This window comes from Physeter macrocephalus, chromosome 9 (assembly GCF_002837175.3).
Source record: "Physeter macrocephalus isolate SW-GA chromosome 9, ASM283717v5, whole genome shotgun sequence".
NCBI classification, from domain to species: domain Eukaryota; kingdom Metazoa; phylum Chordata; class Mammalia; order Artiodactyla; family Physeteridae; genus Physeter; species Physeter macrocephalus.
In genome coordinates, this window is record NC_041222.1 from 75869393 (window position 1) to 75887294 (window position 17902).

At 37.5% G+C, this 17902-nt stretch overlaps 1 protein-coding gene across 6 annotated transcripts in view; it reads right to left on the reverse strand.

The window, feature by feature from the left end:
- The window catches only part of KIF27 (kinesin family member 27), a 91423-nt gene that overhangs the window by 42316 nt on the left and 31205 nt on the right, over nucleotides 1-17902 (reverse strand). For 5 of the 6 annotated variants that reach the window (XM_024132887.3, XM_028494089.2, XM_028494090.1 and 2 more), the window contains 5 exons: nucleotides 11972-12141; nucleotides 11375-11478; nucleotides 9598-9753; nucleotides 7830-8035; nucleotides 1443-1640 (listed from right to left, as the gene is read on the reverse strand). In XM_024132887.3, coding sequence (XP_023988655.1) covers nucleotides 1443-1640; nucleotides 7830-8035; nucleotides 9598-9753; nucleotides 11375-11478; nucleotides 11972-12141 — 834 coding nt within the window. The remainder of the gene's footprint in view (nucleotides 1-1442; nucleotides 1641-7829; nucleotides 8036-9597; nucleotides 9754-11374; nucleotides 11479-11971; nucleotides 12142-17902) is intronic. The other variant, XM_024132892.3, reaches the window with a different exon arrangement.

Sequence of the window (17902 nt, forward strand, 5' to 3'; positions counted from 1 at the left end):
GTGTTTATCACAGCATTATTCAATAGCCAAAACGTGGAAACAAACCAAGTGCCTATCAGATAAATGCAGAAACAAAATGTTGTGTACACATGCAATGGAATATTACCCAGCCATAAGAAGGAATGAAGTTCTGATATATACTACAACATGGCTGAACCTTGAAAACATGATGCTAAAGGAAAAAAGCCAGATACAGGACAAATATTGTATGATTTCACTTTTATGAAATATCTAGAATAGGCAAATTCTAGAGAAGTAGATTAGGGTTACCAGGGGCTTGGGGGGAAGAGGGGAAAGGGAATTATTGCTTAATGGTTACCAAGTGTCTATTAAGGGTGATGAAAAAGTTTTGGAAAAAGATAGTGGCGATGGTTGCACAACACCGAATGTAATTAATGGCACTGAGCTATATGCTTAAACAAAGTTAAAATGGTCAATTTCATGTTATATTATTTTATAAAAATTAATAATGTAATATACCAAAACTCACTGTATGCTTTACATGGGTGAACTGTATGATATGTGAAGTATATCTCAATAAAGCTGATTTAAAAAAAAAAGAATCAGTAATTTGGCTTAAATGCTCTTTTAAGTTCCCTTCCATCACTAAATTGTCATTTTTTTTTTTAAGGTCTGAGAATATATTATTTTCCAAAGTTTAAAATCTAGGAAATCTCCAGTTATGTTCCAAACCTTGGGTCTGGCTTCACATTTGAACAGAACAGAGCCTGGTACACAGAGCTAGATAAGTGTTTGTTGTTGTTATTATGATCATTATCATCCTTCTCTTCTTCAAAAGAGCCCTACTGAGGCAAGTAAGATAAGGCCATCTTAGATAAGAATAAACAGACACAGAGAGGGTAAGTGATTTTCTCAGTAAATGATCTAGCCAGGAACCGAGAGAGTTGGGATTGAATACATGCAAGCCTGGCTCCAGAGCCCACAGGCTGACACCACTAGTTCCTCCCCAGCCCAATCCATTCTATAGAATGGCTGGGCATACAGGTCTGATCACTTTTCTGCACACTATGAATGAAATGGAACCATTTTACCTTGTACTTTTTTCTATGCTGCCGCATGGACAATGCATGTCAAAGCACTTTGAAAATGTCAAATTCTATTCAAATGTTAGATATTTTTTTAGAAAGTCAGCTTTATAAATTTGTGTTTTTGACAGCCTCAACTGAAGTTAAGATCCTAGTTACAGAAATTATCACGGCACTTTCTTTTGGGAAATCAAAGCCTTCAAGACAGTACTCAGAATTCAATAAATAGCTTTTACTATGTAGATCAACAAAGTTTTAAAGTGAATGAGGACAGCAGCCAAGGACAGGCCAAGGTGAGATACCTCACAAGCCAACTGAATCAAGACCTTGGTTACATTAGCTCTGAGTCATTGAACATTTCATATTATGCTTAGCAGGAAAGTATGACAATATTACTTTGATTTTTTGTTGATCCCGCTTAATTTCTGCATCCAGTTGCTTCCTTTTCTCATTTTCTTCTTGAAGTCTTTTTTGCAGCTGTACCTTTTGATGTTTCATGTGATCTACATTCTGCTCTAGTGCATTAGCACGTTTCTCATTTTGGATCGACAGTGATGCCAATTTCTTACTATTTTGTTGCTTCTTCTGTAAGACCTGGGATCATATGGAATATTTCAAAATGAAAAACTGTACCTCTCATATCCCTCCAGTAAACTTAAACTTTTCATTTAATGACGCAGGTAGGCATTTTTGCCTAGATTTTAATTTATTCTTGATAATTTCACAACTGTTTTCTACATTTCTACTTTTACAGTCAGGCAAATATCATAATTTTCACCAGATATAAAGAATAATGAGACTTCCTGGTGCTGACAGCCAAACAGAACAAAATTGACATAGTTGCTTTTTTTATTGTTTTAATTTTAAAATAGTTTATGTACATAATAAAAATTAAAACAATACAAAACTAAACTTATATTTAAAAAAACTCTTCCCTCAGACGCCTAATCTACTTGTCCTGTTTCCTGAAACAAAATTACCAATTTCTTAAATATTCCTTGAGAAATAATTTATATGCACATAAGTAACTTTATATTCTAGGTAGACTATTCTCCACCTCCCCTTTTTTTCTGTTTAATGTATCTTAGAGGTGTTTTCTCATAGATTTGTTCTTTCTATATGACTGCATAGTATTCCACTGTGCTCATCTTTAATATCCAGCTGCAGCCTAAATCATTAATCCCTGAGTTAAGATGATCAGAAATGATACCATTTTCCCTGAGAGTGACCAACCATTGTAATTACTATTTTAATTACCTTAAATAAGGCTTTTCCTCTCTAGATAAAGTTATCCATAGACAGCATTAAAATTTTTTGAAGAGTTTACTAATATAAAATACCAGTGTTTCAATTTAATCCTGATCAAACAACCAAACATATATTAGATTTGTATGCTGTACTTTAGCATTGCACTAAGTACCTCTTATGTGACATAAAAAAGTTAAGGTGAGGTCATTTGTAAGTTATGCAGACTACAATTATTTCCTTTATCTTGGCGATAAATTGTTGACATAAACACATTTTGTTTTAATTAAACTAAGTATTCACAAAGGCATTGTAGCTTAGAGCAGCGCTACTCAAAACGTGGTCTGTGGACCAGTACCACTCACAGACTGTTGTCAGCCTGCACCATGAAGCACATTATTAGATTCAGCTGATGATGTTTTCATGCAAGACTTTGTTGATGAGAGAAGCTGTGCTCCCATTTACCTTTATCTCACTGCAGACCAATAATGAACAATCTGCAGATGGACTACTTTGAGTACTACTAGCTTGGAGACCACAGGACTCTGCAGTTTCCTATGCCTGGATTTGGACCCTGGCTTTGTCACTTATTTTTGACAGTATTGCAATACTGGAGCAAAAAATGTTAATACTAGAATTTTAGTGTCTTTTCCACATGATATTGAAAATATCAGTATAAGTACTGATAATCTTATTTAAAAGTGAGATAGGTTGTCATTTGCACTTATTCCACAGATGCTCAAACGTGCACCTCTGTTAGCATTAAACAGAGCATATAATGCTATATGTATCTAAAGACAAAGAATACAGATTTTTGTTAATTAAAACACGTTTTTTAAGTTTTAAAAACTAAAATAACTTCATTATACCAATAAAACCACTAGTATTTCAATATGTTAAAATGGTATGAAATGTTAGAGTACTGAAAACCATTATTATCATCACAATTATGTGACTGAGTCATTTTACCTTTGTAAACCTTAGCTTCCTCATTTGTAAGAGTGTAAAAATACCCACTTCAAAGGATTAAATAATGATTAAATAATACATATAAAACATCTAGTATGTATATAGTACTTGGTAGATATTTAACTATCACACTTCTTCTCATCCCCACCACCATCCTTATCATCTTTAGCATCCCCATCCCCATCAGTTGTGCATGCACACGGCAAAGGCACAGAAATCTCTAAAACTACATGGGACACTTCTTTCAGTCCTCCATCTATGAGATGTTTCTTTTGAATTTAATTAAGTTCTTTCCTTTTCTCATCAGTACCCTCAGCAGAAAAAGATACACAACAAGAAACATGGAAAACAAAAAGAACATGATAATTCAAACCCTATTAATAATCTTTCATTTAATCTTTTAATCACAACCATAAAAATAATCTTTGCTAAATCCACACACAAGGCTTAAGCTATAGATTTATATGGTAAATATAATAATCTCCTTAGAAAAATAATAATTTTGGCTATTTCAAGAAAACTGGAAAAAACACAAACACGTGAAGACTAAACAGTGTGCTACTAAACAGCCAATGGGTCAACAAAGAAATCAAAGGGGAATCAAAAAATACCTTGAGACAAATGAAAATGGAACCACAACTGTCCAAAATCTATGGGACACAAAAAAAGCAGTTTTAAGAGGGAAGTGTACAGTGATACAGGCCTTCCTCAAGAAACAAGAAAAATCTCAAATAAACAATCTAACATTACACCTAAAGGAACTAGAAAAAGAACAAGCAAAGCCCAAAGTTAGTAGAAGAAAGGAAATAATAAAGGTCAGAGAAGAAATAAATGAAATAGAGGCTGAAAAAACAATAGAAAAGATCAGTGATACTAAGAGCTGGTTTTTTTGAAAAGATAAATAAAATTGACAATTTAGCTAGACTCAGAAAGAAAAAAATAGAGAGGGCTCAAATGAATAAAATCAGAAATGAAAGAGAAGTCACTACTGATACCACAGAAATACAAAGGATCATAAAAGAGTATGATCAGGGGCTTCCCTGGTGGCGCAGTGGTTAAGAATCTGCCTGCCAATGCACGGGACACGGATTCGAGCCCTGCTCTGGGAAGATCCCACATGCCACAGAGCAACTAAACCCATGTGCCACAACTACTGAGCCTGAGCTCTAGAGCCTGCGAGCTACAACTACTGAGCCCATGTGCCACACCTACTGAAGCCCGCGCGCCTAGAGCCCGTGCTCCGCAACAAGAGAAGCCACCGCAATGAGAAACCTGCACACCACAATGAAGAGTAGCCCCCACTCCCGCAACTAGAGAAAGCCCATGTGCAGCAATGAAGACCCAACGCAGCAAAAAAAAAAAAAAAAGAGTATGATCAACAATTATATACCAAAAAATTGAATAACCTAGAAGAAATGGATAAATTCCTAGATACATAGACTTCCAAGAGTGAATCATGAAGAAATAGAAAATCTGAATAGACAGATTACCAGTACAAGATTGGTTCTTATTAATATTGAGTATAAGAATTACAATCAACTTTTTTGCATGTGTGTTATGTGAAAGACATCAATTTTCATCTTTAAAAAAAAAAAAGAATTACAATCAGAACTGAAGGTAGGATAACCCTTCTGCCCGTGGACACCGCCGAGTAAGCATCATTGAAGTCTCCCCCCTCTACTGCTGTCGTGTCTAAGTCAGTCTCCCAAAGAGCCCGAACAGCTGCGGAAGCTCCTCACCAGATGTTTGAGCTTTGAAACAACCAATGCGAGTCTGAGGAGCCACCTGAGCAGCAGGGACGCTCACAGACTGTGGTAACGAGGGGTCCAAACACCAGGCACTCCAGAGGCTTCAGGTTTGTCACGTATGCCACTGTGGAGGAAGTGGATGCGGCCATGGATGCGAGGCCACACGAGGTGGATGGAAGAGTTGGGGAACCAAAGTGGGCCGTCAAGAGAAGATTCGCAAAGACCTGGCGCCCACTTAACCGTGAAAAGGATTTTTGTTGGTGGCATTAAAGAAGACACTGAAGAACATCACCTAAGAGATTATTTTGAACAGTGTGGGAAAACTGAAGTGATTGAAATCATGACTGACTGAGGCAGTGGCAAAAACAGAGGCTTTGCTTTAGTAACCTTTGATGACCATGACTCCACAGACAAGACTGTCATTCAGAAATACCACACTGTGAATGGCTACAACTGTGAAGTAAGGAAAGCCCTACCTAAGCAACAGATGGCTGGTGCTTCATCCAGCCAAAGAGGTCGAAGTGGTTCTGGAAACTTTGGTGGTGGTTGTGGAGGGGGTTTTGGAGGGACCCATGAAAGGAGGAAACTTTGGAGGCAGAAGTGCTGGCCCTTATGGTGGTGGAGGTCAGTACTTTGCCAGACCACAAAACCAAGGTGGCTATGGCTGTTCCAGCAGCAGCAGGAGCTCTGGCAGTGGCAGGAGGTTGTAATTACTGCCAGGAAACAAAGCTTAGCAGGAGAGGAGAGCCAGAGAAGTGACAGGGAAGCTACAGGTTACAACAGATTTGTGAACTCAGCCAAGCACAGTGGTGGCAGGGCCTAGCTGCTACAAAGAAGACATGTTTTAGACAATACTCATGTGTATGGGCAAAAAAAACTCAAGGGCTGTCTTTGTGACTAATTGTATAACAGGTTATTTTAGTTTCTGTTCTGCGGAAAGTGTAAAGCATTCCAACAAAGGGTTTTAATGTAGTTTTTTTTTTTTGCACTCATGCTGTTGATTGCTAAATGTACTAGTCTGATCATGATGCTGAATAAATGTGTCTTAAAAAAAAAAAGAACTGAAGGTAGGATATAAACCTATGATATTATAAATAAATTTCATAATAATCATAAAGGAAAGCTCTTAATTGTTTTGTTCTACTAATGTTTTGTTAAAATGAGTACTTTGGGGCTTCCCTGGTGGCGCAGTGGTTGAGAGTCCGCCTGCCGATGCAGGGGACGTGGGTTCATGCCCCGGTCCGGGAAGATCCCACATGCCACGGAGCAGCTGGGCCCGTGAGCCATGGCCGCTGAGCCTGCACGTCCGGAGGCTGTGCTCCACAACGGGAAAGGCCACGACAGTGAGAGGCCCGCGTACCACAAAAAAAAAACAAACAAAAAAACGAGTACTTTGTTAGACGTTGCAGCCTTAATTTAACGGTCAAGAAATTTTAAAAAATTGATTGCAAGACTCTCTGAGGTGAATTGCTAAGGGAAAATATGCATTCTGAAGGAAAGTGCAAAGTGTCAAGTCACGTTATTTTAACTTGGTGTTGACTTGAGAGGCTACTTCAGTAAAAAAAAATTTTAATGGCGATGTGCAGATGTTTGAGATGGCATTAAAAACCCTAGAAGAAGGGACTTTTTTGCTCTGTTCACTTCTGCATCTCCACCTAGAATAGGACCTGGCACACAGGAGGTGTGCGGTGAACACTTATCTTGTTGAAAGAAAATAACTGTGGCACAGTTTCAAAAATAGATAACTAATGCTCTGACTAGGTTAACTACAATTCCATTCTATGTACAGTGGAAACAATATGAAAGCAATAGATTATGAATCAAGGACTTCCCTGGTGGTGCAGTGGTTGAGAATCCATATTGCAGTGCAGGGGACGCTGGTTTGATCCCTGATCAGGGAACTAAGAACCCACATGCCGTAGGGCAACTAACCCTGCATGCCACAACTACAGAACCCATGCACTCTGGAGCCCTCACACCACAACTACTGAGCCTGCACATTATGGAGCCCACACGCCACAACTAGAGAGCCTGCACACCGCAACTAATGAGCCCGTGCGCTGGAAAGAAGCCTGCGCACCACAGTGAAGAGCCCGCATGCCACAACAAAAGATCCCGTGTGCCGCAACTAAGACCCGACACAGCGAAAAATAAAATAAATAAATAAAATATTTTTTAAAAATAGATTATGAATCAAAAGAACTGGAAAAGGCATTTTAGTAAATTCATTCTAAGCAAACTAACAAAGCACTCTGAATATACCCAAAGCATCTGGGAACGGCTTCATACACAAAATCTCTCTATAATGGAATATTTCTCAAAGAATAGAATTTTTTAACTGTAGCTATATTTGAGGTTATAGCAAAGTCCAGCATTAGGAAATTAAGAATAAGATGTAGTACTCAAAGTTATTAACCTTTCTTAAACCAATCAGTTATGATTTCAGAAAACTGTCTGAAACAGTTATCATATTTGTTGAGTGTCAAGAAAGTGCTATATACATACCAGAAGTTTTATATATATAATTTAATCATTAGTTAATTTTTTATCCTTCATAAAAGGACACTATTTTCTGTGGTTATCTTTATTTCTCACCATGTGGTTTTTGATAAAAAGATTAAAATAATATACTTCCCGAATGAAGAAATATACTACCCAGACTAAAATTATGTAAACCCACCAGCATACTGGAAAAGAAAACTTGCCATCCAGTTCCTCCCGCTAGTAAAAACTGAATCCTATTTCTTTCCTAACTAGGTACAAGAATCCTCAAAATCAGGAAGCCTTAAATAAGTTTTCTCAATTATATTTTTTAAATTACCTGGACTCTTAGCTTTGCAGCATCCATCTTTTTACGAAATTCCTTCTGTAATTTTACCTTCAAAGCAACATCAGAAAGATCTTTGTTTTCCAGTTCCTCTAGCTGCTTTTGCGTTTCAGTTAATTCCACTTTCGCCTGTTCTGCTTCATGTTCAAGTTTTGTTACTTTCAGAGAATATTGTTTGCTTATGGACTTGACATCATTACCTTCATAATAATAATAATAATAATAACAATTATAAAGTATGTTTAAAAACTAAGTAAAACACCAAAAACATAAAATTTCCCTACTCTTAAAAAGCTGGGCAGTAACTATTTAAGGTATAGCATTAAAAATCCAGCTGTCCCTCCCATCCCCATCAAACACAACTTGCCACCTGTCCTTTTAATAATTAGTTCCTTAATGACTGTCCCCATCTGGTGCCATTCTATCTTCTCCCTGGTTCATCTTTTGTTCTGAATTTGCAGTTTACCTTTGCTGGCATCAAACTTCAGTTAAAAGGTATTTGGGGTGACTCATTGGCCTCTTGCTTACTACACTTTGTCTTCCTACCACCCATAATCTGTCTCCGAATTCTCTTCTTTTACTATTATGAAAATTTTTCAACATATCAAAAGCAGAGAAATAATATAATGAAAGTCCATCACCCAGATTCAAGAGTTATCAAGATTTTGCCAAAGCTACTTCATCTATACCTTTTTTCTTCTTTAATTTACTTTAAAACTTTAAAGCAATCCCAGATATAATGTCATCACCTATGTATACTTCAATAAGCATCTAAACAGAATATGGAAATAACCAAAAAGTCATTATCACACCTAACAATGCTAATACCCACCAGTTCCTATTCAGACTTCCCCAACTGTCTCAAAATGTCTTTTACAATTAGTCTATTTTAATCACAATCCAAACAAGGTCACAGTACATCTTACTGTTATGTTTCTTAGGAATCCTTTAATATAGAGCTGGCCCCCTCTCCTTTTTCATTTCATTGGAACTTGTTAAAGATAAATTTTTTTTAAATGCCTTTCTTATGAATATTTAGAACATAGACAAAAATAGAATATAGATATTTATACATCTCTTTTCATTCTAAGCCCAGCTACTGACCCTAAAAATTTGGTTCTGGTTTATTCTAAATAGTCAACTGTCCTGAACCAGACTGGCAAACTAGTGGCAGTGGGAAGTAAGAGTCTAGAGGTCATGGGGTGAATAATCACCAGGACAGGTTGTTATACTGGTATACCGTAAAGTTCTTAATTTTTTAATAAAGGGAGTTATTGAACTAAATGCACTGTAAGTTGTCTTCTGGCTCTACAATTCTATGATTTCAACTAACTTCAAAATACATATTACAACAATGTTTTAATGAATCTGTGACCCCATAAATTGTTTAACACGCCAATATTTTATGAACCACTAAGAAAAAAAAAATACAGTACCAATTACACCATGACAAAATGCTAAAATACCACTGATTTTTAAGATGCATCCTGATTTCAGAGATATTAAAATGTGAAAAGTGTATTAAAATTGATGAAATACAGTATAACTGTCATTGTTATTAATTTTGGCTGAAGTAGCTACTGTTTGGGCTGAAGTAGCTACTGTTTGGGGAAGTCTTCAGCGAGAGGACACTTTGTTAGAATGAATTCCAAGCTAACGTGGATAGTCCTGAGCATCAAAAATTAAAGTAAATGTTACAACATCAGAAGCAACTTTAGAAGCTTTCCTTTCTCATATAAGCAGGTTCACAGGATACTATTACCTGTTTTAATTAATTCTTTAATCAGACCTTCCTTCATCTTGATGTTGATAGTAAGTTCCCTCATTTTTTGTTTAGCTTCAGTAAGTATGAGTTCTGAATTCCTTAATTTTTGCAAATTCAACTCTTGACTCTCCTGGAGACATTCAATCTTTAAATCTTTAAAATAAAAGAAACAAAACTGAGAAATAAAACTATCTGCTCAGAAATATTTGACAGAAGTAGAGTTAAAAAAAAAAAAAGGCAGACACACAAGCAGTCTAGAGGTAACAGAGGAAGGGACAGACAGAAAGGGAGAAAAAAAAAAGGAAAAAATACATGGCAATTGGGACTTCAGTTTCCCAGCTCACAGTGAGTTTTCCTTTCCTTAAAACATATGTATATGCTCTAGTCATATCCTGTAGGTTCTGATACAGTTTTTCATTACCCTTAGATATTCTGCAATTTGACTTTTTTTTTAACCCGAGTTATTTAAGAAAGATATAAAATCTCCAGATAGGTAGAGGTTTTAATTTTTTTCCTATTAGCTCATAGTTTAACGGTAATCAGAGAATGTAGTCTCCCTCTACCCCAGGCTAATAAGAGTGTGGCCTCACACTGTTTGTTTCTGTCTTGTACCGGAACATAAATCAATTACCTCACTCTTTTAGCTCAGCTGACATTTTTTTCACAGTGAGACTTCCTCAGTGAAGGAGCTGGTGCACTGATTTACATCCTGACATTAAGTTTCCTACCTGGTTGTAGACCAGTAACAAACAGTTCAAGGATGGCTACTTGGGTAGCACTTATCTACACTATTTATACATTTTAAAAATTTATCTCGTTCATTTTTTAATATTACACGCATAAGCTCAAATTTATTTTTAATTATTTATCTTTGGCTGCATTGGGTCTTCGTTACTGCATGCAGGCTTTCTCTAGTTGTGGCGAGCGGGGGCTACTCTTCATTGAGGTGAGCAGGCTCCTCATTGTGGTGGCTTCTCTTGTGGACCACGGGCTCTAGGCACACGGTCTTCAGTAGTTGTGGCTCATGGGCTCTAGAGCACAGGCTCAGTAGTTGTGGTGCATGGGCTTAGTTGCTCCGCAGCATGTGGGATCTTCCCGGACCAGGGCTCGAACCCGTGTCCCCTGCATTGGCAGGCGGATTCTTAACCACTGTGCCACGAGGGAAGTCCCCCATAGGCTCTTAAAAAGATGCTATTTTCACAGTGTAGGATTTATCACGTTATTTATATTCTCTGTACTCTTACTCTTGGTGTTGTGACCACACATAGGGTAAGAGAAATGGGCTAAAATCTCCGCGTATACTTTTTGCAACATAAATGTCTTTTATGCTGTTTTTTGATGCATAAAAATTCTCGTCAATTGTGAACATTATAAGCACCCACTAGACTAAGTTGGCTCTGACGTCAAATATATCACTAATGGTAGGCATGGGTGCCAGTGGAGCAGTAGACAGCTAGTAAATTACTTAAGATGCATTTTAAAGAAGTCAAGAGTACAATGTATATCAACTCACGTTTGAATATAAAATCCCCATTCTGAGAGATTTAGCCTATAACTCTAGCTTGAATTGATTGGTGGAAAAACTGTTTTCATTAAGGAGTAAAAAAGAACAAAAAATCAGAGGTAGAGCAGAGAACACAAAGAAAAGCCAGGAAAGCACTCCTAATCAAGTTCCCGTCTTGGAGAATTCCCAGATGCTTCTTAAATTATTGCCTGAAGAAAAAGAGAGGTGTCATAAATATTAGATCTAAAGTACTTGAGAAAGTCTGTGTACCTTCATTCTCCAATCTTGACTTTTGTGTTTGATCCTGAATATCATTCAATTCAACAAGAGAACAAACAGAGCCTGGCTTTTGAATCCACGAGCATCCTTTATGTCTAAAAAAAAATATATCAGGATCAAAGGTAATTTGTCTGTTAGTGGTTTCTAATCTGCCCTCATATTAGTTTCCCCCAAAATTATTCTTTAAATTGATTAATTATTCTTTAAATGATTAATATAAAATAAATGGAACTTACTAATATTCCACAAAATAAAAAGATATACCCCACCATGTTGGACCCAGTGGAAAATTCATCATGTTTGTTGCCACTGTGGCAGCAGAATTAGGAAATCCAAAATCATTCTCTCTGAAAATTAAAATTCAACCACCATAAGTGCTTTAAAGCAAAATTATTTTACAGTTGTTAGACTGATGACTTGTGTTCAAACACTGGTTTCATAACACATTAGTTGACAGTACATGTAGCAAAAACCACTTAACTCTCCTACTAAATGGAAAAAGATATACTTTAATGAAAAAAACCTACATCTGTATATATTAATTACATCACGTAATTATGTTTATTAAATCAGTCTATATTAACATACCTAATTTCAGATTTCTCTTGGCCTTCTGACTCTTCATCATCACTGTTATCAGAAAACTGGCAGTGGAGGACTTCATCCTGCTCTTCTAAGTGACCCAGCAGCATCTGACTTCGTGCTCGAAATCCGGCAACTAGTCGATCCAGAGAGTATACAGAAGGACTTGTGTAGACCTTACAAGTGATTCCGCCACCCAACAACAAAAAACGTGATTTTTAAAGTGTCTGTTTTTATCCTATCACTCAAAATGTTTTTTAAAGAGGTTAGACAGGTACTCTTAAAATAGCCAATCACTGAAAATATACATTCCCCCCCCGCCCACAAAAAAAGTCAAAATTCATTTCACAATACTATTGTGCCTCATGGACACACACTTCTTTCAGAATCTATACACAGCTCTTCCTCTTCTAGAAAGCTCGTATAGCTTCATGGAAAATAGCACTCAAAAATGAAACCAAAAAGAGGCATGAGTGAAAACATCACAGCTCTTTTTTTTTTTTTAATATATTTTTTAAAAGATTTATTTATTATTTATTTATTTATTTTTGGCTGCGTTGGGTCTTAGTCGCGGCATGCGGGATCTTCATTGCGGCACGCGGGATCTTTCATTGCGGCATGTGTACTTCTCTCTAGTTGCGGCCTGCGGGTTTTCTCTTCTCTAGCTGTGGTGCGCAGCTCTGTAGTTGAGGCGCGCCGGCTCTAATTGAGACATGTGAGCTCAATAGTTGAGCTCACTAAGCGCAGGCTTAGTTGCCCCTTGACATGTGGGATCTTAGTTCCCTGACCAGGCCCTGCGCTGTAAGGCGGATTCTTTACCACTGGACCACCAGGGAAGTCCCAACATCACAGCTCTTAAACATAGCTCAGGCACTCCCCAACAAATGTGAAGCCCATACACAGTGTAATAGGAGACAACTGTTACCCACCCCACCGCAATGTTCTCAGTTCTGAACACTTGGAGAATTGCAGTGCTGCTAAGGATCTGCAATTCCCCTCTAATCCAAATCCCACCACATGAAGAAATCCAGAGCCACTACCACTCCTTCTGCCAGGGCAAAATATTCCCGATTTGGAAATTTGAATGTATTTATTCAGACTTTACATGTAGTAGTCAGGGAGAGCCGAATTAATGCTCTAAGTGACACTTAATATGTATCATGGGATAAATAGATTTTCATGGACTAGCCTGGAAACTTTCTATATTATTATTCTATTGGCCTTAAGTTCTCAAAAATTCACCTTGGAAAACAATGAATTAGATATTGCCTTTATACTTTTATTCTAGTTTCTGTTACCAAATATTTCCTTTTTAACCACTTCTCTATAACCAAACCTCAGGGTAATTTCTCAAAAAAGGTAAATAATAAGATCTTAGAGGAGACATTCAATTTATTAATATAAATCAGTATAAGCTATTAAAATTACTACATACAGTAGAATGTGTATATCACATGGTGTGAAGATTCAATTGACGTAGGTCCTTTACACACCGCCTCTCAGGAAAGCCAACCTGATACTGGATATTCCTTGATACTTGATTTTTGTGCCTCCACTGTTGGTCACCTAATAAGACCATCCGTCACATCAGCACCATGATGGATGGGGGGTAAAGTTTTCTAGGTGGCCTCCCAATTCTGGGGTATGGAGATTATTTACAGAAGAACCAACTCAAGAAGTATTTATCTAACAAGCACATTGTACCTAGCATGGCTGCCTGTACCATAACCAACAGGATTCAAGGTTTCTCTTTGTTGGGGGTGGGGTTGGGGGCTGGGAGGAGGGCTTTATTTCAGGAGCAAATAAAACTTTTTGTTCAGAATCAAACTTTGTTCTCTGGGATTGTAACTTGCTTTAAAATTTTCTTTTTACAAAGAAAAGCAAATGACCCAGCTTAATAATGAATACCAAATGGGTTCTGCCACAATGAGTAACATTCAGTAAATTAATTCCTTAACAGTCATTCCACCCAAAAGAATGGTTCTTAGCTTCTTCTGGCTCACCAAGCCTTCTATAATCTGGCCCCTTCCTACCTAAGTGTTGGGTCCTGCTTCTTTCAGTTGCTTCTGCACTCCCCGCTCCCAACAAAGAATATTTTTGCATTTGCAACCTTACCCCAAGCAACACTGATCACAATGTAAGTACTCAATAAGCTGAGTAATAATTCAGATAACTGAAGTGTATCCAACTAGAAGGCAATTTTTTTATTCTAACCATTTTTTCTGAGAATTACATAGCAACAGGACTGGACAGAACTTTAAAGATTAGAGTTCAACTCATCCCATGTTTGACTCTCCTCTGTAATACTGCAAATTATCATTTAACCTCTGCTTGAACAAATTTGCTGTGGGGACCCGCACAAGCCCTGAGACCTCTCATATTACTTTGACAGTTCTCACTAATAAATCCCTCTTTATATTGCCTTAGCACTGCTTCTCATTGCTCCTAGTTCTAGAGACAAAGTCTAACAGCCTTCAAATATTTGAAAGCAGTTATGATGTCTCCTCTGAATCAGACTAAATCTAGAGTTACTTCAGATTTTCTCCAAGGTCCTTCAGCAACTTGGTTCTTCTCCAAAAATAATCTAATTTGACTTAGGTGTTGTACCCAGACCTGAGAGTAATATTCTCAAAAATCATACAATAAGATAATCTCTTCTCACTAGTGATGCATTTGATTTTGTTTCATGAGATGTGTTGCAACTCATTTACCACAGATTGTGGCTTTCACATATTTAATTTTGTAGTTGAATTTGAGAGTTCCACAAAGGTTCATAAGATGTAATTTGTCATTTTGCTACTGTGAAGTTGGTATGTTTTGCAGGAATGAGTGCTGGGCTGGCAAGGGAACCTGGTCAAAGCTCAGCAGACACATCTCACACAGCTCTGCTTCACCATGATCAACAATCTATGCAAAGGAGTGATTAAAAAGCAAAACTAATTAATTATTTTGTGAGAAAAAACATGGCCTTTGTGTGAAAGATAAAATCTTAATGAAAACTGAAAAGGCTGTTGACTTCAGTGTATGGGATTTAATGCATAAGAATTTTGTGACTCAATAAAAATGTAATTCATTCAGGAAAAACAGAAAAGATTTTACAGATATTTCCACTTTTGTGAGATTGGAGATTCCAGAAGGTTTAAAAAAATATATCCCTTGAGACTTCCCTGGTGATCCAGTAGTAAAGAATCCACCTTCCAATGCAGGGGATGCGGGTTCGATCCCTGATCAGGGAACTAAGATCCCATATGCCACGGGGCAACTAAGCCTGCATGCCACAACTACTGAGCTCTCGCACCTCAACGAGAGAGCCCGCATGCCACAAACTACAGAGCCCAAGCACCCTGGAGCCCGCGCACCACAACTAGAGAGAGAAAAACCCTCATGCCACAACTACAGAGAAGTCTGTGTGCTGCAACGAGGAGCCCACGCACTGCAATGAAAATAAAAGATCCCGCGTGCCGCAACTAAGACTCGAGGCAGCCAAAAGAAAAAAAGAGAAAGAAAGAAAGAAAGAAAAATCCCTTAAGAACATTTTTGTTGGTTTTCTTACTGTACAATTATGTCAAGTACTGAAAGTGATATTATTTACCTATTGCTTTTATTTCCTTTTCATAATACAATATTTTATCAAATCTAAAATGTCATCAACTGTAAGACACACCATTATTTTTATACCAGCAAGAAAGAAAAAAGCTATCATCTATGACATACCATCAATTGTAAAACATATCCTACCACCAAAGATGATAAAGTGAAAAAAAAAATGTGAGTCTTTTAATCCATGAAAAATGGTAGCATCATCAGCATATGTGGTAAAATTTTAAACCTAAGTAAAGACTGGTACCACTTTGTAATTTTTTCCTTCCAAAGTGCCTTTTTGGTATGTACTAATATAACACTGGCATTTGGCTTTAATTATATCATATTTACCACATTAAGAAAATAGAAACCTCTGTTACATTTTTTTCCTTAAATTTAAATCTAGATTCAATTTTACATGAGTTGACATTAGATGAGTTTCTGGTATCTGTTGAGCCAAATGAGTTTCTTTCTCGTTTTTCCTAATAATTTGGTAAATTATACTATTTAGTTGTGAAGGGCAATTTCTTTAGGATTTCTACATAAGTAGATAAATCCTAAAATTCCATTTTGGAATTAAACTTTTTAGATTAAGAGATGGCTGCAAACAACTTAAATGTGCAACAATAGGAAAAAGTACGCAATGGTATGTCCTTAGGATAAAATATTATTATCTGTCAAAATCATGATATAGAATGTTTAATGACTGTCAAGCATTTGTGATACATTAAGTGAGAAAAGCTAGCTACAAAAGTATATATATATGTTTTATATATATATAATACACTTTTAAAATAAATAAGATCTTTCCACTCTTTCCCTCCAATATGTATAAACAAGCATATATTCAATCTTTATTCAATCAATTTAAAAACTAATTAAGCCATTGTTCCCCTTTTCCTTTGAAAGTATTTTAAGTCAAGGAAATACTTCCCTTGTCAGACTATTTTTACTTCAAGAAAATATTTGAGCTAAATTCTAAAAGAAAATATTAGAGCTGGAAAATATTAGCTCAACTTCTGCCAAGGAGACAGAAATCCAGGAAAAAATGAAATGGTGAAAAAATGAAATGACATTTCAGACGTCTTCTTTAGCTTAATTTAACTAGTTTTGGTATTTAATATGAAACGTTCCGCTCACTCTAGAACAATGGAACAGGAAACAGGACTTGAACAAGGCTTGGCAGGCTTTGTGTCTTTCCATGCAAGCCTTCATGTCTGCTGCAGTAACCAGTCCAAGCAAGAGTGGGGGCCAGGATTCCTGGACACACAATAGGAGCAAGAGAACTCTCAAAACTGCTGATCATATTACCTTTGCATTTTCTCCCTTTTCCCCTTCTTTTAGTGGCTAGAAGGGTTCTTTTAGGGTAGAAGGAAAATTTTAAAAACAAAACTAAGAATTTGCTAATTTGAATATATGTCCATCCATGGTGAAGGAAACAGCACTGGGAGTAAGTGTTGCCATTCCTCAACATAATGCAGAGACTCTCTGGTCGGGTGTTTTCCTTCCATGTCACAACAATATTTTGGCAAACTCACTGGTTCTTTCTTTCTGTTACATCTTAATCCCACTTGGTCATAAGGGAACTTTGAGATTACCTGTAACCACAGAGGAGCTACAAGTCTTTTTTTTTTTTTTTTTTTTTTTGTGGTACGCGGGCCTCTCACTGGTGTGGCCTCTCCCATTGCAGAGCACAGGCTCCGGACGCGCAGGCTCAGCGGCCATGGCTCACAGGCCCAGCTGCTCCGCGGCATGTGGGATCTTCCCGGACCAGGGCACGAACCCGTGTCCCCTGCATCAGCAGGCGGATTCTCAACCATTGCGCCACCAGGGAAGCCCGAGCTACAAGTCTTATAGTGTATCTGCCCTCTCCTACGCTATGGTAACCACATAATATGTTTTCCAAACCAAAACCCTTGAAAGTGAAAGGGGGCAATGAAACTAATTAACATTTAAAAAATAATAATTTGCTAATTTGAAACAATAACTGTGGAAGTCTTTATTCCAGTCATGGCTGTTTCAGGTCTAATCAAACAACTAGAGATAAGAACAGAGGGGCCTAGGGACCTCCCTTGTGGCACAGTGGTTAAGAATCCGCCTGCCAGTGCAGGGGACATGGGTTCGAGCCCTGGTCCAGGAAGATCTCACATGCCGCGAAGCAACTAAACCCGTGTGCCACAACTGCTGAGCCTGCACTCTAGAGCCCAGGAGCCACAACTACTGAGCCCACATGCCACAGCTACGAAAGCCTACATGCTTAGAGCCCGTGTTCCGCAACAAGAGAAGCCACCACAATGAGAAGCCCGTGCACTGCAACGAACAGTAGACCCCGCTCACTGCAACTAGAGAAAGCCC